The sequence below is a fragment of the Dipodomys merriami genome, unplaced genomic scaffold (genome assembly GCF_024711535.1).
Source record: "Dipodomys merriami isolate MVZ:Mamm:240054 unplaced genomic scaffold, mDipMer1.0.p SCAF_400, whole genome shotgun sequence".
Lineage (NCBI taxonomy): Eukaryota > Metazoa > Chordata > Mammalia > Rodentia > Heteromyidae > Dipodomys > Dipodomys merriami.
The window spans coordinates 306,415-324,228 of NW_027205605.1; the positions used below are offsets into that span (position 1 = coordinate 306,415).

Consider the following 17,814-nt stretch of genomic DNA (forward strand, 5'->3'; position numbering starts at 1 on the left):
CACCCCCCCCCCAAAAAAAAGAATTGCACCCAGGGAACGTTCCAGTAAGACCCTCCCTCCACAGGCAGGCTCTGCTGTCCATCCGGCATCCCTGAGATACGAGGAGCCCCCATCACCAGAGCACTGAACTAGGCCCGGGCTGCAGGGACTAATACGAACCACGTTGTTATAAAGGTGAGGTTCCTGTTTTGATAAGGAACCTGCCTGTGTCCGGCTTCTTGTACTAAGTGAAAGTTCCAGTTCTCTGTCCCCTTCCAGCCCTCTCGCCACTTCTGCTCATGCTGTGTCCCCCCCACCCCCATTCATGCATATGTCTTCACCCGCCACCTCCACTCTACCCCCCCCCAATGTTGCAGCTTAGTGCCGGGGGGGGGGGGTCTGGCATAACGCAGGTGGCCCAGCCTGGGTGTGGTAGAAGGTATTGAATGGGTTCCACTCAGATCTGGGTGCAGTGCCATCTCTGCCATTTCACAATTTAACTTGACTGGTTTGGGGTTCACTCCTAAGAAGCTGATATCCTCAGGATCCCAGGGCATGGCAATCACTCATGATCCAAGACTCTGGGAGGCTAAAGCAGGAGGATCATGAGTTCAAGGCCAGCCTGAGCTACATAGCAAGACCCTGTCTCTCCCTCACCTCCCCCAATCATGTGTGATGCTATACACTGCTGTTCACTCAATGGGATGTGGGGAGTCCTTTTCCCTACTGCCCCCCCAAATATAGCTCCCCTTTGCTGCTCATTGTGCTAGCTAGACATATCCTGTGATTGAGTTCTGCTGGCAGCTGTACTTTCCAAATACAACCAAGACCTTGGCATCCAGCTAGGCACCAGTAGCTCATGCCTTCTTCCTAGCTACTCAGGAGGCTGAGTTCTGAGGATCACGGTTAGAAGCCAGCCTGAGCATGAAAGTCTGTGAGACTCTTATCTCCAGTCAGCAGCAGAGGTGTGGCTCAATTAGTCTGGGGCATAAAAGCTCAGCAACAGCTCCCAGTCTCTGAGTTCAAGCTTCAGTACTGACACAAGAGGAAAAAAAAAAAGAAAAGATCTTGGCATCTCATTGGCTTTTCCTGGAATAGGGTTTGATGTGTCTCCCACGGAAAGAACTCTGTCTCCTCTGGGGTAGCTGGGGGGAGGGGACCCATGACTGTGCTAGAAGCAGAAGTGGCCCACGAAGTCACTGCCACAACCAGCCAGACAAGGTCACAGAACTTCCTTTCTGCCCTGGGACCCCTGAGGGGCCTCAAGCACTTGTATGCCCCAAGACTGCCAAGTGCTAAGCAAGCAGGAATTCAGCTGGAGAGGCTCCAGGCTACACGAACACATACAAACATCCAAGCAGTCTTTCCACATGGCCCAGCCCCCATCTGATTAGCACAGGAAGGACCTGAGACCTGGCTACTCAAGCTAAGCCCCTCCCAAGTCCGTGACCCTCGGAAAGGAAAGACGTTTGGTCCCTTAGGCCTTTAATGTGGTAGATGGCTTGCAACGCAGCCGTAGCTAACCCATGACTAAGCAGGGTGACAGGAGGCTGGAAACCCAGCCACTAGAGAGCCAGAGACAGGAGGATGGTGGCTTCCAGGACAGATCCTCTGCCTTAAAAACGTATTATAAACCCAAGGGGCTGGAGCTGTGGCTGGGATAGAGGCCTTTCTGTCACTGAAGTACAAAGCCTTGGTCCCACCCTCTGACGTGAGCTGGCTTCGTCTATGGTGGCAAAAGCCTTCCCAGCCTGAAAAAAACAGCTCTAACTCAGAGTGCCGCCCACCAGAGCGCCATGACCAGAAGCTGCCTTCCTGGCCACAGTGTCCCCCTGTCCTGTTCCGGGGGGTCTTGGCCCTCTGAGCGTGCTCATCCCCCCTCCTTCATTAGACCCCAGTCCTGGGACGTGGAGAGGTAGGGGCTGCCGGCCCCACTGACCTTGTGGCAAGCCCCTGGCCGGACCTCGGAACTGCAGAGTCAGGGCCGAGCCAAGGGGAGGAGGACTTTGACTCCAAACTCAGCGGATTTGGAGCACTTCCCCAGGCAGCATGTGACAGGGTCAGAGGGCAGCTGACCCCAGAGCTGGCCTGGCCATTCCTACATGTGGATCTAGCTGTGGGTGCCCCAGTGCTGGGCCTGAGCAGTGCTGAGGGAGCCATTCCCATGGGGGAAGGGGAACACAGTGACACAGGTGGCATCTTGCACTCTGTGTTAGTCCTGAGCTGGGGCTCCCACGATGCCATCACACACCCCTCTCTCCCTCACTCCCCTCTCGAAGGCGGCACATGATCACAGGCACCTCAGCTTCTGCTGGAAGGCTGAAGGCTCTCGGGACTGTGTCTTTAAGGAGGGGCGTGGCTACGCTCAGGGGCGTGGCCGGGGGCGTGTCCGACATTGGGCGTGTCCGGGCGGGGCGAGAGCGGCGGGTTCGCGAGCCGCGGAGCCGCGGGGAGCAGCGGCGGGGCGGGGCGGGCGTGCTGGCGGATCCGCGGCCCCGGAAGGTCGCGCCATCGGCGGGGACCAAGGAAGGGAGGCCGCGAGGCCCGGCGGGTGGAGGCTCGGAGTTGGCAGATCCGGCGCTGGCCCGAGGTAAGAGGGAGGCTTCGCTCCCCCACCCCTGCGCCGCCGGCCTGGGACCCAACTTCAGCTCCTCAGCCGGGTCCCGACGGGGGAGCGCGCGGACGGGGCCGCAGGTCCGCGCCCCCCGCACCCCGGGGGTCCCCCTGGCTTCGGATCGGGCCTGCGCCCCTTCCCAGGCGCCTGGCTCGGGCACGTGCACGCTCGCAGGAGGCGCCGCGGACGCCACGGGCGGCCCGTGAGCGGCTGCGGTGCCCATTTCACAGATGAGGCCCCGAGACGCCCAGTGACCTCCCCGAGGCTGCACAGCGCGGAGCGCCCGGGACCCCTGCGCTCCCCCACCGTGAGTGGGGGCCAAGGGACGCTGCACCCCGCCCCCCCCACAGGTGAGAGACGAGCCCTGGTCCCGCCTCTCCCTCGGGGTCCCCCCTCTCCCTCGGGGTCCCCCCTCTCCCTCGGGGTCCCCTCCTTCTCCTCCCCTCAGCCGCCAGGACTCAGAAATGTTTGTGCCGAGACTGACCATAATGCAACAAAATCTTTAAACTGGTTTTTTTCAAGATCTGAGGATCTCTGTTCGAAGCCAGCCTCAGCTCTGAAACTCTTGTCTCCAATTAACCAACAACAACAACAACAACAACAACAAAAGCCAGGAATGGATGTGTGGCTCAAGTGGTAGAGATCCAGTCTTGAGTGGGAAAAGCTCAGGACAGCAATCAGGCCCTGAGTTCAAACCCCAGGACCGGCGCCAAAAACAAAGTCCATAGATCATGTGGAAAACCAAAAAGAAAAAAGAAATGAAGTTGGGCAGAGTTTTTCCAGGCGGCGTGTGTGTGTGTGGGGGGGGGCGGGGCTTGAACTCAGGGCCTAGGCACTGTCCCTGAGCTCTTTTGCTCAAGGCCAGCACTCCACCACTTGAGCCACAGCTCCACTTCTAGCTGTTAGGAAAATGGAGGAGAAAGAAAGGAAACAGGCTGGACTCAGTCTTCCACAGGCGGGACTGTTGGTTGAGAAAGCAGCAGGGGACACAGACTGTAGGTAGTGCTGGGACAGGAGCTGGGTTTTATGAGGTCTGAGCAAGGAGGCAGAGGCTAATAAAAAAGCCAGTAGGTCTAGGGAGGATGGAATGCTTACAGCCAGGCTTAGAGAGATTGCTCTGCTGGAGTCCAGCAGTCTTCACTTATCTTTGGTGGCTTTTTCTGGTATCTGTTTGCACCTGGGAAACAGGGTGGGAGTTGAGCCTTCTTAGTATCTTTGAATACATAGAAAGAATGGACCAAGAGGGGTAAAGGTCTTTGGATTCATAAAAAGAATGGGCCAAGAGGGGAGCAACAGGGAGTGAGGAGAAGAAAGATTCCCATCACTGGCTTCTTTGGTGGTTTAGTGGCGATGAGAGTCCCACCCACTTTCCTGCTTGCTGGGGCTGCCTTTAGATCTCAGCCTCCTAAGTAGCTAAGAATATAGGCGTCAGCCACCGGTGCACAGCACAGTTGACTTTCTTTAAAGAAGAAATGGAACCCCCTTTTGTGCTGAGGGAAGTGGCAGACGTTGGATCCCAGTTCTGGTCCCAGGCTCGGTGGCCTTGAGCAATTCACCAACTTCCTTATTCACCAACTTATTATTCACCAGCTTTCCTCACCAGAGGAGCAGTTGTTGGCTATGTGGCCTTCTGGCTGTGTGACCATGGGGTAGGTTGCCAAACTACCCTTAGTGCTGACCCCTCCTCCATAAAAGCTGCAGGAGCAGCTTTGCTCTGAGGGAAGTCAGATGAGGCAGCTGAGGCCCTGACCTCTCCGTGCCTCACTTTCCCCAGTTGTAAAGTAGGAGTGCTGGGATTAAATGAGATTCCTGGTGGACTTGTTGAGCGTGCACGGAGACAGTGGTTTGGCAACCTCTCCCAGGTTCAGGCTGGAGGCCTGTGGGCCAGGTGTACTATTCAGTGTACTGCTGAGCTCTTTCCGGGACTCCACCCTCGCCACAGGCTACATGACGAGGCAGTGGCCCAGACGCTCTCTCTGCTGGCCCTAGAGATGCCCATGCCTGGTGTTTTTGCTTCTGTGATGATACTGGGGCTTGGGCACTCTTTAGCTCAGGGCTGACACCCTACCACTTGAGCCGCAGCTCCATTTCTGGCATTTTGCTGGTGAGCTGGCGATAAGAATCTCACAACTGTCCTGCCCCAGCTGGCTCCACACAGATCCTCCCATGTCAGCCTCCTAAGTCGCTGGGATTGCAGGCGTGAGTGATCGGCACCCAGCTAGAGACACGTGGAGGGGGTTGAGGATGGGGGTGACACCATCTGCCCACCCCATACACCGGCCCTGGTCCTCTGAGGGAAGGGATGCCCTGGTGATGTGGGCTTCTACATCCGGTCCTTTGGTGGGGGAGGAGGGACTTTCCATCTTGGAAATGACCTTTCTGAGTCCTGGGACTCACAGTGACACTGTCCCCTTGTCCGGCCTTACCCTAGAGCTACAGCTGCCTGGCCCGTGAAAGGAAAGCCCGGGGTGAGGGTCAGGCCCCGGGGCCGATGGCTAGCAGATGGCTGGACCCGCTGGTGATGAAGGCAGCATCTCCTGGGACAGGAGACCTGTCAACAAGCGTCCACATTGGTTCCCAGTTTCCAGGCTCAGGTGTGAACCAGACCCCCATGGCAGACGTGAGTATCCAGGGTGAATCTGTGCAATGGACAACTGTTTCCCGTCCCTGTGTGTTTAGCATGGACGAAAGTGCCTGTCTTTGTGACACCGACAAAGACAGAGGGCTCGCCCAGGCTCCAGGGTAGGTAGGGTGCTCCGGCCCCATGGGAGGAGCATGGGGAGATTGGAGGTAGGAGCGTGCCCTCAGGCTCCGTAGGGGGCAGAGGACACAGCAGATCCTGGGTCCCCGCAATTTCTTGGCATCCTCCCCTCCCCCCACACCACAGCCCCCAGCGTGAGCCCAGGGTTTCCCAGCCGTACCTCCTCTGGCAGAGATCATGAATCTAAGCACGGGGTAACAAGTGGCCGCTTGCTGCCCTTTGAGCCATTTCACAGAAGGGGAAGTGGTTTGTGGTTATGTGGTGCTGCCTCTTGGGGCAGGGAAACTGGGGTGGTCCCTGGCTTTGTGCTGGGTCTGTCCGGGTTCCTGAGCATTGAGGTGGCATGGTGCCGGGCTCCCCACATTCTTCCCAGTCCTATCTGGTCTTATGAGGACATGGGGACTCGGAGGGTCGGGAGGTGAAGCTGGCCAATGGGGGGGGTTGGTAGCAGAGCCAGAGTCCTGGAATGTTTCTGAGCACCTACTACGTGCAGGCAAGCGCCTGCTGTGTGCGCGAACGGTGCCGAGGCACCAGGATGCGCTTTCAAAGCAACTCAAGAAATGACTCCTCCCCGCAGTGTCGCGCTGTGTGCACGCTGAACGTGTCTGAGCGCTGCGGGTTCATCCGGACCAACCCCGACTGCCGCACGGAGGGCGGCTACCTGGACTACTTGGAAGGCCTCTTCTGCCACTTCCCTCCAGGCCTCCTCCCTCTGGCTGTCACCCTCCACGTGAGTCCCAGCTTCGGGCCCTGGGACTGAGGAGGCCAGGGACCCCCCCCCCATCCACCCACCATGGGAAATAACTCACCCCTGCGGGCCCTCCCAGGTGCTCTGGCTTCTCTACCTGTTCCTCATCCTGGGAGTGACGGCGGCGAAGTTGTGAGTTTCGGCTCTGCGCGCATTCTAATCGGGCTTAGCGATGGGAAAGGGAAATCCCAAGAGGCCAGCATCTGGCGGGGGGGGGGGGGGGGGGGGGCGGGGGGCGCTTTGGGTTCCAGCATGGGGGGGCGGGGGGGGACGAAGCTGTCCTTCACGGTCAGCTGACCCTGGGCTTCCCTCCCTAGTTTCTGTCCTAACCTGTCGGCCATTTCCACCACCCTCAAGCTGTCCCACAACGTGGCAGTATCCTTCTTCCCCGTGTGGTCCAGGGTTCCAACGCCCTCGTGGAGGAAGGGGGGGGCAAAGGGCATGGGAGGGCACGGGAGGGGACGGCCTGGCACAGAGCCTCCTTGACGCAGCCCCCCATGGTGTCACTTTCCTGGCGTTCGGGAATGGCGCCCCCGATGTCTTCAGTGCCCTGGTGGCCTTCGCAGACCCGCGCACTGCCAGCCTGGCCATCGGCGCTCTCTTTGGTGAGTGTGGCCACGGCACGGGGGTGGGGTGGGCCCAGAGGGGCGGCTGAGCCCCAGCCCACCGTGCCCTGTCGCCCTGCAGGTGCAGGGGTGCTGGTCACCACCGTGGTGGCCGGGGGTATCACCATCCTGCGCCCCTTCACGGCCGCGTCCAGGCCGTTCCTCAGGGACATCACCTTCTACATGGCGGCCGTGTTCCTGACCTTCACTGCGCTGTACCACGGCAGGGTCACGCTGCTGTGGGCCCTGGGTGAGCAGCGGGGCTGGCCCCCCCCCCCCCCCCCGCAAGGTTTCTGGGGGAGGGGGAGGCGCTCTGATTGGCTGTGAGTGACGGAGACCCCACCCCGCTCCGGGAGGGGCGGGGCAAGCCAGGCTCAGGTAACCAAGGGGAAGGCGGAGATGGGGGCCATTTCCCAGATCCATCATTTTCTCTTACTGGTACTAGGACTTGAATTCAGGGCCTGCACTTGCTAGGCAGGCGCTCTATAGCTGAGCCACACCCCTTGCCTTATCATTTCTTCTTCTTTCTTTCCTTTTTGTTTTTGTCGGTCCTGGGGCTTGAACTTGGGGCCTTCCTGGACACTGTCCTTGAGCTCTTTTGCTCAAGGCTAGTGCACTCTACCACTTTGAGCCACAGAGCCACTTCCAGTTTTCTGGTGGTTAATTGGAGAAGAACATCTCAAGGACTTTTCTTCCTGGGCTGGCTTTGAACCTCAATCCTCAGATCTCAGCCTCCTGAGTAGCTAGGATTATAGATATGAGCCACCGGTGTCCAGCCTGATTGATTGATTTCTTCCTTCCTTCCTTCCTTTCTCCCTCCCTCCCTCCCTCCCTCCTTGCCTCCCTTCCGTCCATCAGTCCTTCCTTCCTTCCTTCCTTCCTTCCTTCCTTCCTTCCTCCCTTCCTCCCTCCCTTCCTTCCTTCCTTCCTTCCTTCCTTCCTTTCTTCCTTTCTTCCTTTCTTTCTATGTGTGTATGCCAGTACTGGGGCTTTAACTCAGAGCCTGGGCACTGTCCTTGAGTTTTTTTGTTCGAGGCTAGTGCTCTAACCATTTGAGTCATAGCTCTACTTCCAACTTTTTTGATGGTTCATTGGAGATAAGAGTCTTATAGAACTTCCTGTCTGGGCTGTTTTTTGTTTGTTTGTTTGTTTGTTTTTTGTCGGTCGTGGGGCTTGAACTCTGGGTCTGAGTGCTATCCCTGTACTCTTCAGCTCAAGGCTAGCACTCTACCACTTGAGCTACAATGTCACTTCTGGTTTTCTGGTGGTTTATTGGAGATAAGAGTTTCACAGACTTTGTTGCCCAGGCTGACTTTGAACCACGACCCTCAGATCTCAGCCTCCTGAGTAGCTAGGTTTATAGGCTGTTTGTTTTTTGTCGGTCGTGGGGCTTGAACTCTGGGTCTGAGTGCTATCCCTGTACTCTTCAGCTCAAGGCTAGCACTCTACCACTTGAGCTACAGTGTCACTTCTGGTTTTCTGGTGGTTTATTGGAGATAAGAGTTTCACAGACTTTGTTGCCCAGGCTGACTTTGAACCACGACCCTCAGATCTCAGCCTCCTGAGTAGCTAGGTTTATAGGCATGAGCCACCGGCGCCTGGCCTGGGCTGGTTTTGAACTATGATCCTCAGATCTCAGCCTCGTGAATAGCTAGGATTACAGGCGTGAGCCACTGGGCTTGATTTTAACAGTGCCACCTCTGCCTGCAGGAGCCTGGCTACAAACATAGTCCGCTAACTGGCTGCCAGCACAGAGGTTCCAGGCCTGCCAGGGACAGGGCACCACAGGGAAGAAAGCCACCAGAGCCAAACCCTCCCTATTCTCTCCTGTGCTCTGACGCTTGGGGTGAACTCCTCTCAGCCCTTGAGTGGAAGTGTGGAGATTGCTGGGTACCAGCCTCTCCTCCGCGATATCTGCGTCCTGAGGTAGCAGAAAGGGGAGATGGCCAAGAAAGGCAGGAAGGAGGGGAGAGCGTACAGGAGAGGGTCGCTCACCTGCTCAGATGACACTGGGCAGACCCCATGAAGGCCCACGGGCCACAGGGTCAGTGATAGCCGGCCCCTCTCCACAGGCTACCTGGGCCTCTACGTGTTCTACGTGCTCACTGTGATCCTCTGCACCTGGATTTATCAACGGCAGCGGAGAAGGTCCCTGGTCTACTCCATGCCAGGAACTCCCGGTAAGAGAGGACACGGGGACCGGGTGTCTCCCTGCCTGGCACCGCTGTCGCCTGTCCCCTAGGCCATTGTGCTCCCTGCCGAGTTCTTCTCTTCCTGCGTTTTCTAGTGTTCTCCCCGCACCATGGCCCGGCCTCTGGTCCTGACCCCCATCTCTGTCCACCCGTCAGGGCCAGCTTGCTTAGAACTGTCTATGACTAGACACTAGTAGCGCCCACCTGTAATCCTTGCCACTCACAAGGCTGAGAATCTGAGCAGGATCAAGGTTTGAAGCCAGTCTGGGGTAGGAAAATCCATGGGGCTCTCATCTCCAAGGAACCAGTAAAGGGCCAGAAGTGGAGGTGTGGCTCAAGTGGTAGAGCGCCAGTCTTCAGCAAAAATGCCAAGTGAGAGCATGAAGCTCTGAGTTTGAGCCTCACTACCAACAGGAAGGAGGGAAGAAGAGAGGGAGGGAAAGAAGGAGGAAGGGAGGGAGGCAGGCAGACAGGAAGGAAAGGAAGGAGGAAGCCATTCAGCAGCCTCACTGATCGGGGATGATCTTGAGCACGCGCAGAGGTTGCTGAGAAATCTAGAGCAGCTCAGGGCAGAGCAGGCGCCCAGCCTGTGTGAAGCCCTGGGCTCCATCCCCAGCAGAGGGGGGAGTCCCCTAGTCCCAGGAGGTCGTGGGCTCTGGGGCTGGGGGTCATTGCTGCCCGCTTCCTGCAGAACTGTCAGATTCAGAGGATGATCGGGTGTCATCCAACACCAACAGTTACGACTATGGTGAGTTCAGCTGGGGGTGGAGAAGAGGGGGGGAATGGGAACACCCCTGGTCCACAAGATGGTGCTCCAAACCTGCCCCACCTGGGCTGAGCCGTCGCTGGAGGTGGGGGGGCAGGGTCCCTCGAAGATGGGGCCAGTCACAGCCACCTGCTCCGCCCGGCACAGGTGAAGAGTACCGGCCGCTGTTCACGTACCAGAATAGCACGGCCCAGGTCCTGGCGGAGGCCCTGAGCCCGCTGGACTCTCAGAAGTGGAGAAACCAGTCAGTGTCCTGGAGACTGCTCAAGGTGCTCAAGGTACGGGGTGGGGAGCCAGGCTCTGGCTTTGTGACTGCACAGTGGCCCCGGGCCGCAACTCAGCCTGCGGGCACAGGGGCGTCCAGAGGATGCCGGCGACATCATCTTCACTTTGATCCCGGGCAGTAAGAGAATAGGAGTGCACAACCCCTCCCAGCACCTCCTTCCGCCTCCTCCCTGAACCCTCCTCCCGCACTGACACAGCTGCCCGTGGAGGTCCTCCTGCTCCTCACCGTGCCCGTAGTCGACCCGGACAGAGATGACCGGAACTGGAAACGGCCCCTCAACTGTCTGCAGCTGGTCATCAGCCCCCTGGTCCTGGTCCTGACCCTGCAGTCCGGAGCCTGTGAGTCCCGCCACCCCAGCCCTCCCAGGCCCTCCCCGTCCCCAGCCCTCCTCTTCACAGAAGCTGGGTAGAGAGCAAGCATTTCTTGTGTGCAGGAAGCAAAAAGAAAAAAAAAAAAAAAAGCAAGCAAGAAAGGAAAGAAAAATGTTGAGATTCCATATCAAATTCTAGATTTGGGCCGGGCATGGTAGCTCACGCCTGTCATCCTAGCTACCCAGGAGGCTGAGATCTGAGGATGAAGGTTCACAGCCAGCCAGGGCAGGGAAGTCCGTGAGACTTTTATCACCAATGAACCACCAGAAAACAGGAAGCGGCGCTGTGGCTCAAGTGGTAGAGCGCTCACCTTGAGCTGAAGAGCTGAGGGACAGCGCCCAGGCCGAGTTCAAGCCCCAAGACCGACAAAAAAAAAAAAATCTAGATATGGCATCTCAAGATCCAGGATACATTCTAGAAGGTGTCGGCCTGATTCCCGGGGACCACTCTGATTCTCAGGGGGTCCTTTGATTCCTGGGGGCCTATGGACACATACGCAGCCCACATCCTCTCTGGCCTTCCCTGCCCTGCGGGGACCAGCTGGGCTCGTGTCACCTGACCAGGTGATTTCCTGTCCCCACTGCACTGGACTGGGAGGGCCGGCTTCTCCCTTCCGCCTCGTGGTGACGGAGGAGACGCCCTCTGTGCTCAGGCCTCTCACTCCTGCCATTCAGGGTTTTCCGTACTGTCTCCCTGGAGGCTTTCCTGATGCTCCTCTCTGTCATCTGGGCAGGGACAGCAAGCCAGGGTGGGAGTTAGTGCCTGGAGGAAATGAAATCAGGGCCAAACTGCCTGAGCCTGGCCCCGGTTTTTCTTTTTCTCTTTGTCAGTCGTGGGACTTGAACTCAGGGCCTGGGCACTGTCCCTGAGCTTTCCTACTAAAGGCTAGCACTGTACTACTTTGAGCCACAGCTCTACTTCCCACTTTTGAGTGGTTAATTGGAGATAAATCTCATAGGTACTTTTGTGTTAGCTTTGAACCACTGTCCTCAGATCTCAGCTTCCTGAGTAGCTAGGATTACAGGTGTGAGCACTGGAGCCCAACATTTTTTTTTTTTTTTCTGATCCAGTGTCTTGTTATGTAGCCCAGGCTTGCCTGGGACTTGTGGTCTTCCTGCATCAGTCTCCTGAGTGCTGGGTGACAGGCGTGTGTCGCCAGGCCTGGATGATATTTTTCTTAGCTCTTTAAAAGAAATTATTTTAAAGGGGGAGGAACAGAAAAGGCACAATGCCTCTGTGGCTCTGATTGCATAAAATAGTATTTATTGAAATAAAAAAAAAAAAGGAAGCTGCTTTACCTCCATTAGCAGGACATTGGCTTCGTTTCTAAAACGAATTCGGGGTTGTCCATTGATCTCAGAATTGCCCCTGGAAGCCAGCCACCTGCTGGGTGCTGCGTACAGGGTGTGAATCCAGCCCCTCTGTGCTCACAGAGGTGACAGCCTGAGAGCCAGACCCCAGGAAGGACAAGAGGAAGGGCTCAAAGCATGGATCTGGGCCTTGGAGACGTTTATTGCCTTTGGTGCTGAAAAGCGTAGTAGGCTCAGAATTCTAGAATGTTCTTCCCAGCAGTAGGCTTTCAGTGTTTTGAGACCTGTAGAATCTTTGTAGCTTGTCCAGAGGTTGGTTTGTGGAGTGGCATGGCAAGAGCTCAGGAGCTGGCCTGGTTGTCAGTGGGCAAGGTTGGTTTGATCAGCACCTTCATCCCACTGAGAGTTCATCCATTGGTGATGCCTGGCTGGAGGGAGCTTCCTGAAGCTCATTGGACAGAGGCATCATGGTTGATTGGTGATGTCTGCCATGAAGGTGTGTGTGTGTGTGTGTGTGTGTGTGTGTGTGTGTGTGTGTGTGTGTGTGTGTGTGTGTGTGTGTGTGTGTGTGTGTGTGTGTGTGTGTGTGTGTGTGTGTGTAAAGGTAGTGTTAGCTATTTCCTGTTTCTGTGCCTATCTTTTCTTTCTAGTTTCTCTGCCCTCCTCCCTGTTAGCCATTTCCTGTTTCTGTGCCTATCTTTTCTTTCTAGTTTCTCTGCCCTCCTCCCTGAAATGCCAGCAGGCAGGGCTAGGCATACAGGGAGCTAACCTCATCGCCAAGCAATCCAGGCTCGCTGGGCTTCCCTCTGAGTATTTGCACCAGGCCCGCCCATCTTGCCTGGGGCTCTGGGAGGTGTAAGTAGAGACACCATCTCCTTCTTGTCCCACAGACGCTGTGTATGAGATCGGCGGGCTCGTCCCCATCTGGGCCGTGGTGGTGATTGTGGGCACAGGCTTGGCCACAGTGACCTTCTTTGCCACTTCCAACAGTGAGCCCCCCAGGCTGCACTGGGTGAGGGTCCCAGCTCTGTGGGTTGGGAGAGGGGGTGCGGGGTGGGGGGCTGGGCATAGGTGCCCATGGGCATCTCCAGGAGGCTTGTCAAGGGGTCACTAGCAACCATGGCAAGGGTACCTTCAACTTGGGGATTTGTCCCAAGTTTTGTTTTGGGGGAACTAGCTTCATTTTCTTGAGGTATAATTTACAGACCATGCAGTTCACCTGTTTAAAGCCTACGGTTGAATGGTATCTATCTACTTATCTATTTTTTGCTGCTACTGGGGCTTAAACTTAGGGCTTCACACTTGCTTAACTTGCTTGCTCACAGCTGATGCTCTGCCACTTAAGTCATGCCTCCAGTCCAGCTTTGTTGTTGATGGTGGTGGTGGTGGTTGTGGGGCTTGAACTGAGGGCCTGGGCACTGTCCCTGAGCTCTTTTGCTTAAGGCTAGCACTCTACCACTTTGAGCCATAGCTCCATTTCTGGTTTTTGAGTGGTTCATTGGAGATAAGAGTCTCATGGGGACATTTCTGCCTGGGCTGGCTTCAAACTACAATCCTTAGATCTCAGCTTCCTGAGTAGCTAGGATTAAAGGAGTAAGCCACTAATGCCAGGCTGCTCCCCCCCTGCTCCCCCCAATTTTTTTTAATTTTATTTATTTATTTATTTATTTATTTTTGGTCGGTTGTGGGGCCTGAAAGCTGGGCCTGGGCGCTGTCCCTCAGCTCTTCAGCTGAAGGCTAGCACTCTACCACTTGAGCATCAGCCCTACTTCCGGCTTTTTCTGCTTATGTGGTGCTGAGGAATCGAACCCAGGGCCTCATGCATGTAAGGCAAGCACTCTACCACTGAGCCATCTTCCCAGCCCCCCCAATTTTTTTTTAAAACAAAACTCTATAAACAAATGCAGCAACCCCTGGGAGGCTGAATTTACAACCATGTGATGAATTTTAGAAAATGGCTCCAGCCAGTGTCCTGGCGAACTTCCAACCTATGACACGGAGCTCACCCTCGAAAACACTCACTCAGTGACCGAGGCAGTGAAAAGGGCTACAGCAAGTGGCCCCCTCATAGTGTACAATGGACAGGTGCCCAGGGGCAGGAGATAGCAAGATTCAGGAGAATCAAGACATGAGCTGAGCTTTTTTTTTTTTTTTTTTTTTTTTTGGTCGGTCGTGGGGCTTGAACTCTGGGCCTGGGCGCTGTCCCTCAGCTCTTCAGCTCAAGGCGAGCGCTCTACCACTTGAGCTACAGTGCTACTTCCGGTTTTCTGGTGGTTTATTGGAGATAGGAGTCTCACGGTCTCTCCTGCCCGGGCTGGCTTTGAACCGCGATCCTCAGATCTCAGCCTCCTGAGTATCTAGGATTACAGGCGTGAGCCACCAGCGCCCGGCTTATGAGCTGAGCTTTTATTGAGCACCTGTGAACACCTGTTATGAATGAGGCGAGGCACGGTTATAGGAGGTTACCGAAGGGCTTGGCAGTGTCCCTGGTGGGGGCCGGCCTTAGTGCTAGGAGGCTTCTGTCCCTCCACAGCTCTTTGCTTTCCTGGGCTTCCTGACCAGCGCCCTGTGGATCAACGCGGCGGCCACGGAGGTGGTGAATGTGCTGCGCTCCCTGGGCGTGGTCTTCCGGCTGAGCAACACGGTGCTGGGCCTCACGCTGCTGGCCTGGGGGAACAGCATTGGAGGTGACTCGAGGCACAGCCAGTGTCGTTGTGGGGTCTGGGCCGCCGGCCGGGCCCCCAGCCCCGTGTCGCCTTCCCTCAGGGTGTGCACACGGTCTGCTGTCATTTTGCCCTGCCCCTTTTGCTGGGGCTGTGGGGGGGATGGCGCCAGCTGCCCCTGGATCAGGACACCCGTCTGAGGTCCCCGGGGCCCAAACTCAGTGCTCCCAGAGCCCGTCACAGTGTCCCCGCCCCCTACCCCGCACACTCCTTTATTGAGCTACAGCAGCCATTTTGGCCAATGGAGGCGGGAGGGGGCGGGGCTTCACTGCTCTCCCTCCCTCCCTCCCTCCCTCTCTCTCTCCCTCCCCCTCCTCCCTCCCTCCCTCCTCTCTCCCCCTCCTCCCTCCTTCCCTCCCTTCCTCCTCTCTCCCTGCACAGATGCGTTTTCGGACTTCACCCTAGCCCGCCAGGGCTACCCTCGGATGGCATTCTCGGCCTGTTTTGGTGGCATCAACTTCAGTATCCTTCCTGGGCCTCCAGGGTCATGGATCCCAGAGCCAGGGGTGTGCTCTTGTGCCCTGCCCCTTGGGGTAGTCTAGAAAGTTCTCTGAGGGGGAGCACCTGGGGCAGGGCTTATGGTTCCTTGAACCTCAGCTCCTGGAAATGGGCCACGGAGAGGACCAGACGCCAAGGGCTGGCGGATTCTTTGCAGCTGGTAAGCGCTCAAGATGGCGCTGCCTTTGCCCTGGTTAGCTGCCACGTGGTGAGCCCAGGTGCCCCAGGAAGGAAGGTGCGGCCCTCACGCCTGTAGGGGTGTGTCATGGTGTCAGTGGGTACCCTGCTCTCGGGCAGCACCTGCTCTCTTTGCGATGAGTCACCCCATGTGTGCTATGCAAAACAGCTGCAGACTGGACACAGCTGGTCAAGTGTGACTCTGCTCCCAACAGACTATAAAGCAGGCTTGGGTGCGGTTTCACCCCGGGGCTGTTTGCACAGCCAGAGATGGTGGCACACCTCTGTAATCCCTGCACTTGGGAGATTTGAGGCAGGGGGAGTTCTAGTTCCAGCTAGACCCCGCCTCCAACAAGAACCAAATGGGGCGGGGTGGTGTGGCCTGTGGAGTGGAGGGCCTTGGAGCCGCTCATCGGGCGGTCCCGGGGGTGCCTGGGCCTCTCGAGGGCCCTCTGTCTTATGGTGGATTGGACTAAAGGGGACAAAGAGGCAAAGTGAGGCCATGGACATGCGCAGTTGCTTCCTGAGCCAGGCTGCAGACATCCTGGTGGGAGTCGGGCTGGGCTGCCTGCTGCAGATCGCCCGGGGCCACACAGAGGTGAAGGTGAGCGCCAGGTGCGGCAATCCCTTTCCACGCGCTTCCCTGCACTCACGAGGGAATTCCAACCACCACCTGCGGTACGCAGGGAGAGACACACGGCACAGTGCATTCACTCCCCACGGCCACCCTCACCAGTGACAGCATACAACGTGGAGAACCAGATGCTCAGGCTCCCGGTCGAGAGGCCGAGCTCTGGTCAGTTGCCAGCAGGGCTGGGCCGGCTCTGCAGGCACTCACGCGGGGCCCTTCCTGGCTTTTCCAGTCTCTGATGGCTCCTAGGTCCCTGTGGCTCTTGGCCACTCTGGTCTGGGGTCCATCTTTACACAGCCTTCTTCCCTGTGTCCTCTTCCAGGACCTCTAGTCGCTGGATTGAGGGGCCACCCCATGTTCAGGATGGCCTCAGCTTTAGGCCCTAAATGATACCTACAAAGACATGCTGGGGAGAGCTTGCACTCAGCCTGGGCGCTGTCCCTCAGCTCTTTCACTCAAGGCTGGCGCTCTACCACTTGAGCCACAGCTCCACTCCCAGCTTTTTGGTAGTTAATTGGGGCTAAATCTCAAGGACTTTTCTTGCCCGGGGTGGTTGTGAATGGCACTCCTTAGATCTCAGCCTCCTGAGTAGCTAGAATTACAGGCGGGAGCCACGGTGCCCAGCCTGCCATCCAGCATCTTGAAAGAGTTGGCCTAAAATAGCCTAGAATAAAAAGATCTAATCCAAAATGCCAGGTACTGAATGGAAGAGAGAGAGGGAGGGAGAGGGTTTTTTGTTTTTGTTTTTTTTTTTTGGTTTTGGGTCCGGTCTTGGGGTCTGAACTCTGGGCCTGAGCGTTGTCCCTCAGCTCTTCAGCTCAAGGCTAGCGCTCTACCACTTGAGCCACAGCACCACTTCTGGCTTTTTTCTTTTTGCTTATGTGGTGCTGAGGAATCGAACCCAGGGCCTCAGGCATGCAAGGCAAGCGCTCTACCACTGAGCCACCTTCCCAGCCCTTGTTTTGTTTTTTTAAAGGAAATTCAAACAGAACTGTGGCCTTTCAGTGCTCACCCAGCTCTGTTCAACTCTTGCTTTGTCCTTCTGTCCATCTAACTGCCATCTCTGCTGTACTCCACGGGACGTGAAGGCTCTAGCAAGCTCACGAGTGCTTGGTAGTTAAAACCTTATCCGGCTGGCTGCATCTGACTGGGTGTAACAGCCGGGCAGCAGGGCGGGGCCAGGCCTCTGTGGAAAGTTCTCTTGTACCTGGGTAACTGCAAGGTGGGCCCCCGGGGTCCCCTCTGGCCCCGCACGGTGGGCAGCGGTGGACTGCAGCAAGCCAGCGTCTCCCTTTCCCCGCAGCTGGAGCCGGACGGACTGCTGGTGTGGGTGCTGGCCGGCGCCCTGGGGCTCAGCCTCGTCCTCTCCCTGCTCTCCGTCCCGCTGCAATGCTTCCAGCTCAGCAAGGGCTACGGCTGCTGCCTGCTCCTCTTCTACAGCAGCTTCCTGGTCGTGGCTCTCCTCACCGAGTTCGGGGTGATTCATCTGAAGGCCGTGTGACCCATGCTGCCTGGAGGTGTGCAGGCCGCACAGACTCCTGGGGTAGCTAGATGGGGTGACCGTGTACCTCGGCTGAGCCCTGGCCGCCGGGGCCCTGGAGACCGGCTCTGCCGGGCATGTGGAGTGATGGCAGAGCCCTCGGCACCCCAGGGCAGCCCTGCCCGGCCCTCCTCGCTGGGCGAAGGGCTGATGTGAGCCACTGAACTGTCCCATATGGAGTGTCCCAGTGGCCACGTTAAGAAACCCAAGATGGAGGTGGAATGAATGGCAACCTGTTATTGAACCCCGGGTGTCCAAAACACTCAGCTGCGCCCCTGCCTCGGGAATGGCCGCCACACGGACAGCGGCTGCGGACCCGGCCCTCCGGACCTGTGCACAGCAGAGCCTACCTGGGAAAGGAGAGGGCCCAGGGCCTTCCCAGGGTGGGTGGCCGGGCCTCGATTTTTAAAGAAGCAGTGTGTTTGCCTTCTGCAGTCAAGGGGTTCGACTGTCCTCCAACCCCCGCAAATAAAAACAGATGCAGTGCTTCAAGTACCCGGGATGCGGCATGCACCACCGCTGGCTCTTGCGTACCTGAGCCGGGTGCTGGCTTGGCCGCCAGCAGGGCTTCTTGGCAAAGCCTGGTGGGACCAGGGGTAGGGTAGGCAGGAAC

At 57.2% G+C, this 17,814-nt stretch overlaps 1 protein-coding gene across 1 annotated transcript; it reads left to right on the plus strand.

Moving 5' to 3' along the window:
• The first annotated feature begins 2,452 nt into the window (after window positions 1–2,452).
• LOC138806558 (mitochondrial sodium/calcium exchanger protein-like) lies at window positions 2,453–17,693 on the plus strand. Its single transcript, XM_069991974.1, has 17 exons — window positions 2,453–2,569; window positions 2,824–2,943; window positions 5,025–5,213; window positions 5,932–6,084; window positions 6,182–6,234; window positions 6,420–6,477; window positions 6,578–6,707; window positions 6,790–6,957; window positions 8,780–8,887; window positions 9,591–9,647; window positions 9,813–9,943; window positions 10,148–10,289; window positions 12,523–12,644; window positions 14,166–14,319; window positions 14,737–14,817; window positions 15,570–15,634; window positions 16,965–17,693. Exons 3-17 carry the CDS (start codon window positions 5,085–5,087, stop codon window positions 17,160–17,162), a joined length of 1,749 nt encoding a protein of 582 aa, XP_069848075.1. The 5' UTR covers window positions 2,453–2,569; window positions 2,824–2,943; window positions 5,025–5,084; the 3' UTR covers window positions 17,163–17,693.
• Window positions 17,694–17,814: the final 121 nt, after the last annotated feature.

Coding starts and splice junctions, on each gene's coding strand:
- LOC138806558 (XM_069991974.1), top strand. CDS start 5,085: ATGGCTAGCAGATGGCTGGACCCGCTGGTGATGAAGGCAGCATCTCCT. Junction 6,958..8,779: donor CACGCTGCTGTGGGCCCTGG/GTGAGCAGCGGG, acceptor CCCTCTCCACAG/GCTACCTGGGCCTCTACGTG. Junction 9,648..9,812: donor CACCAACAGTTACGACTATG/GTGAGTTCAGCT, acceptor CGCCCGGCACAG/GTGAAGAGTACCGGCCGCTG.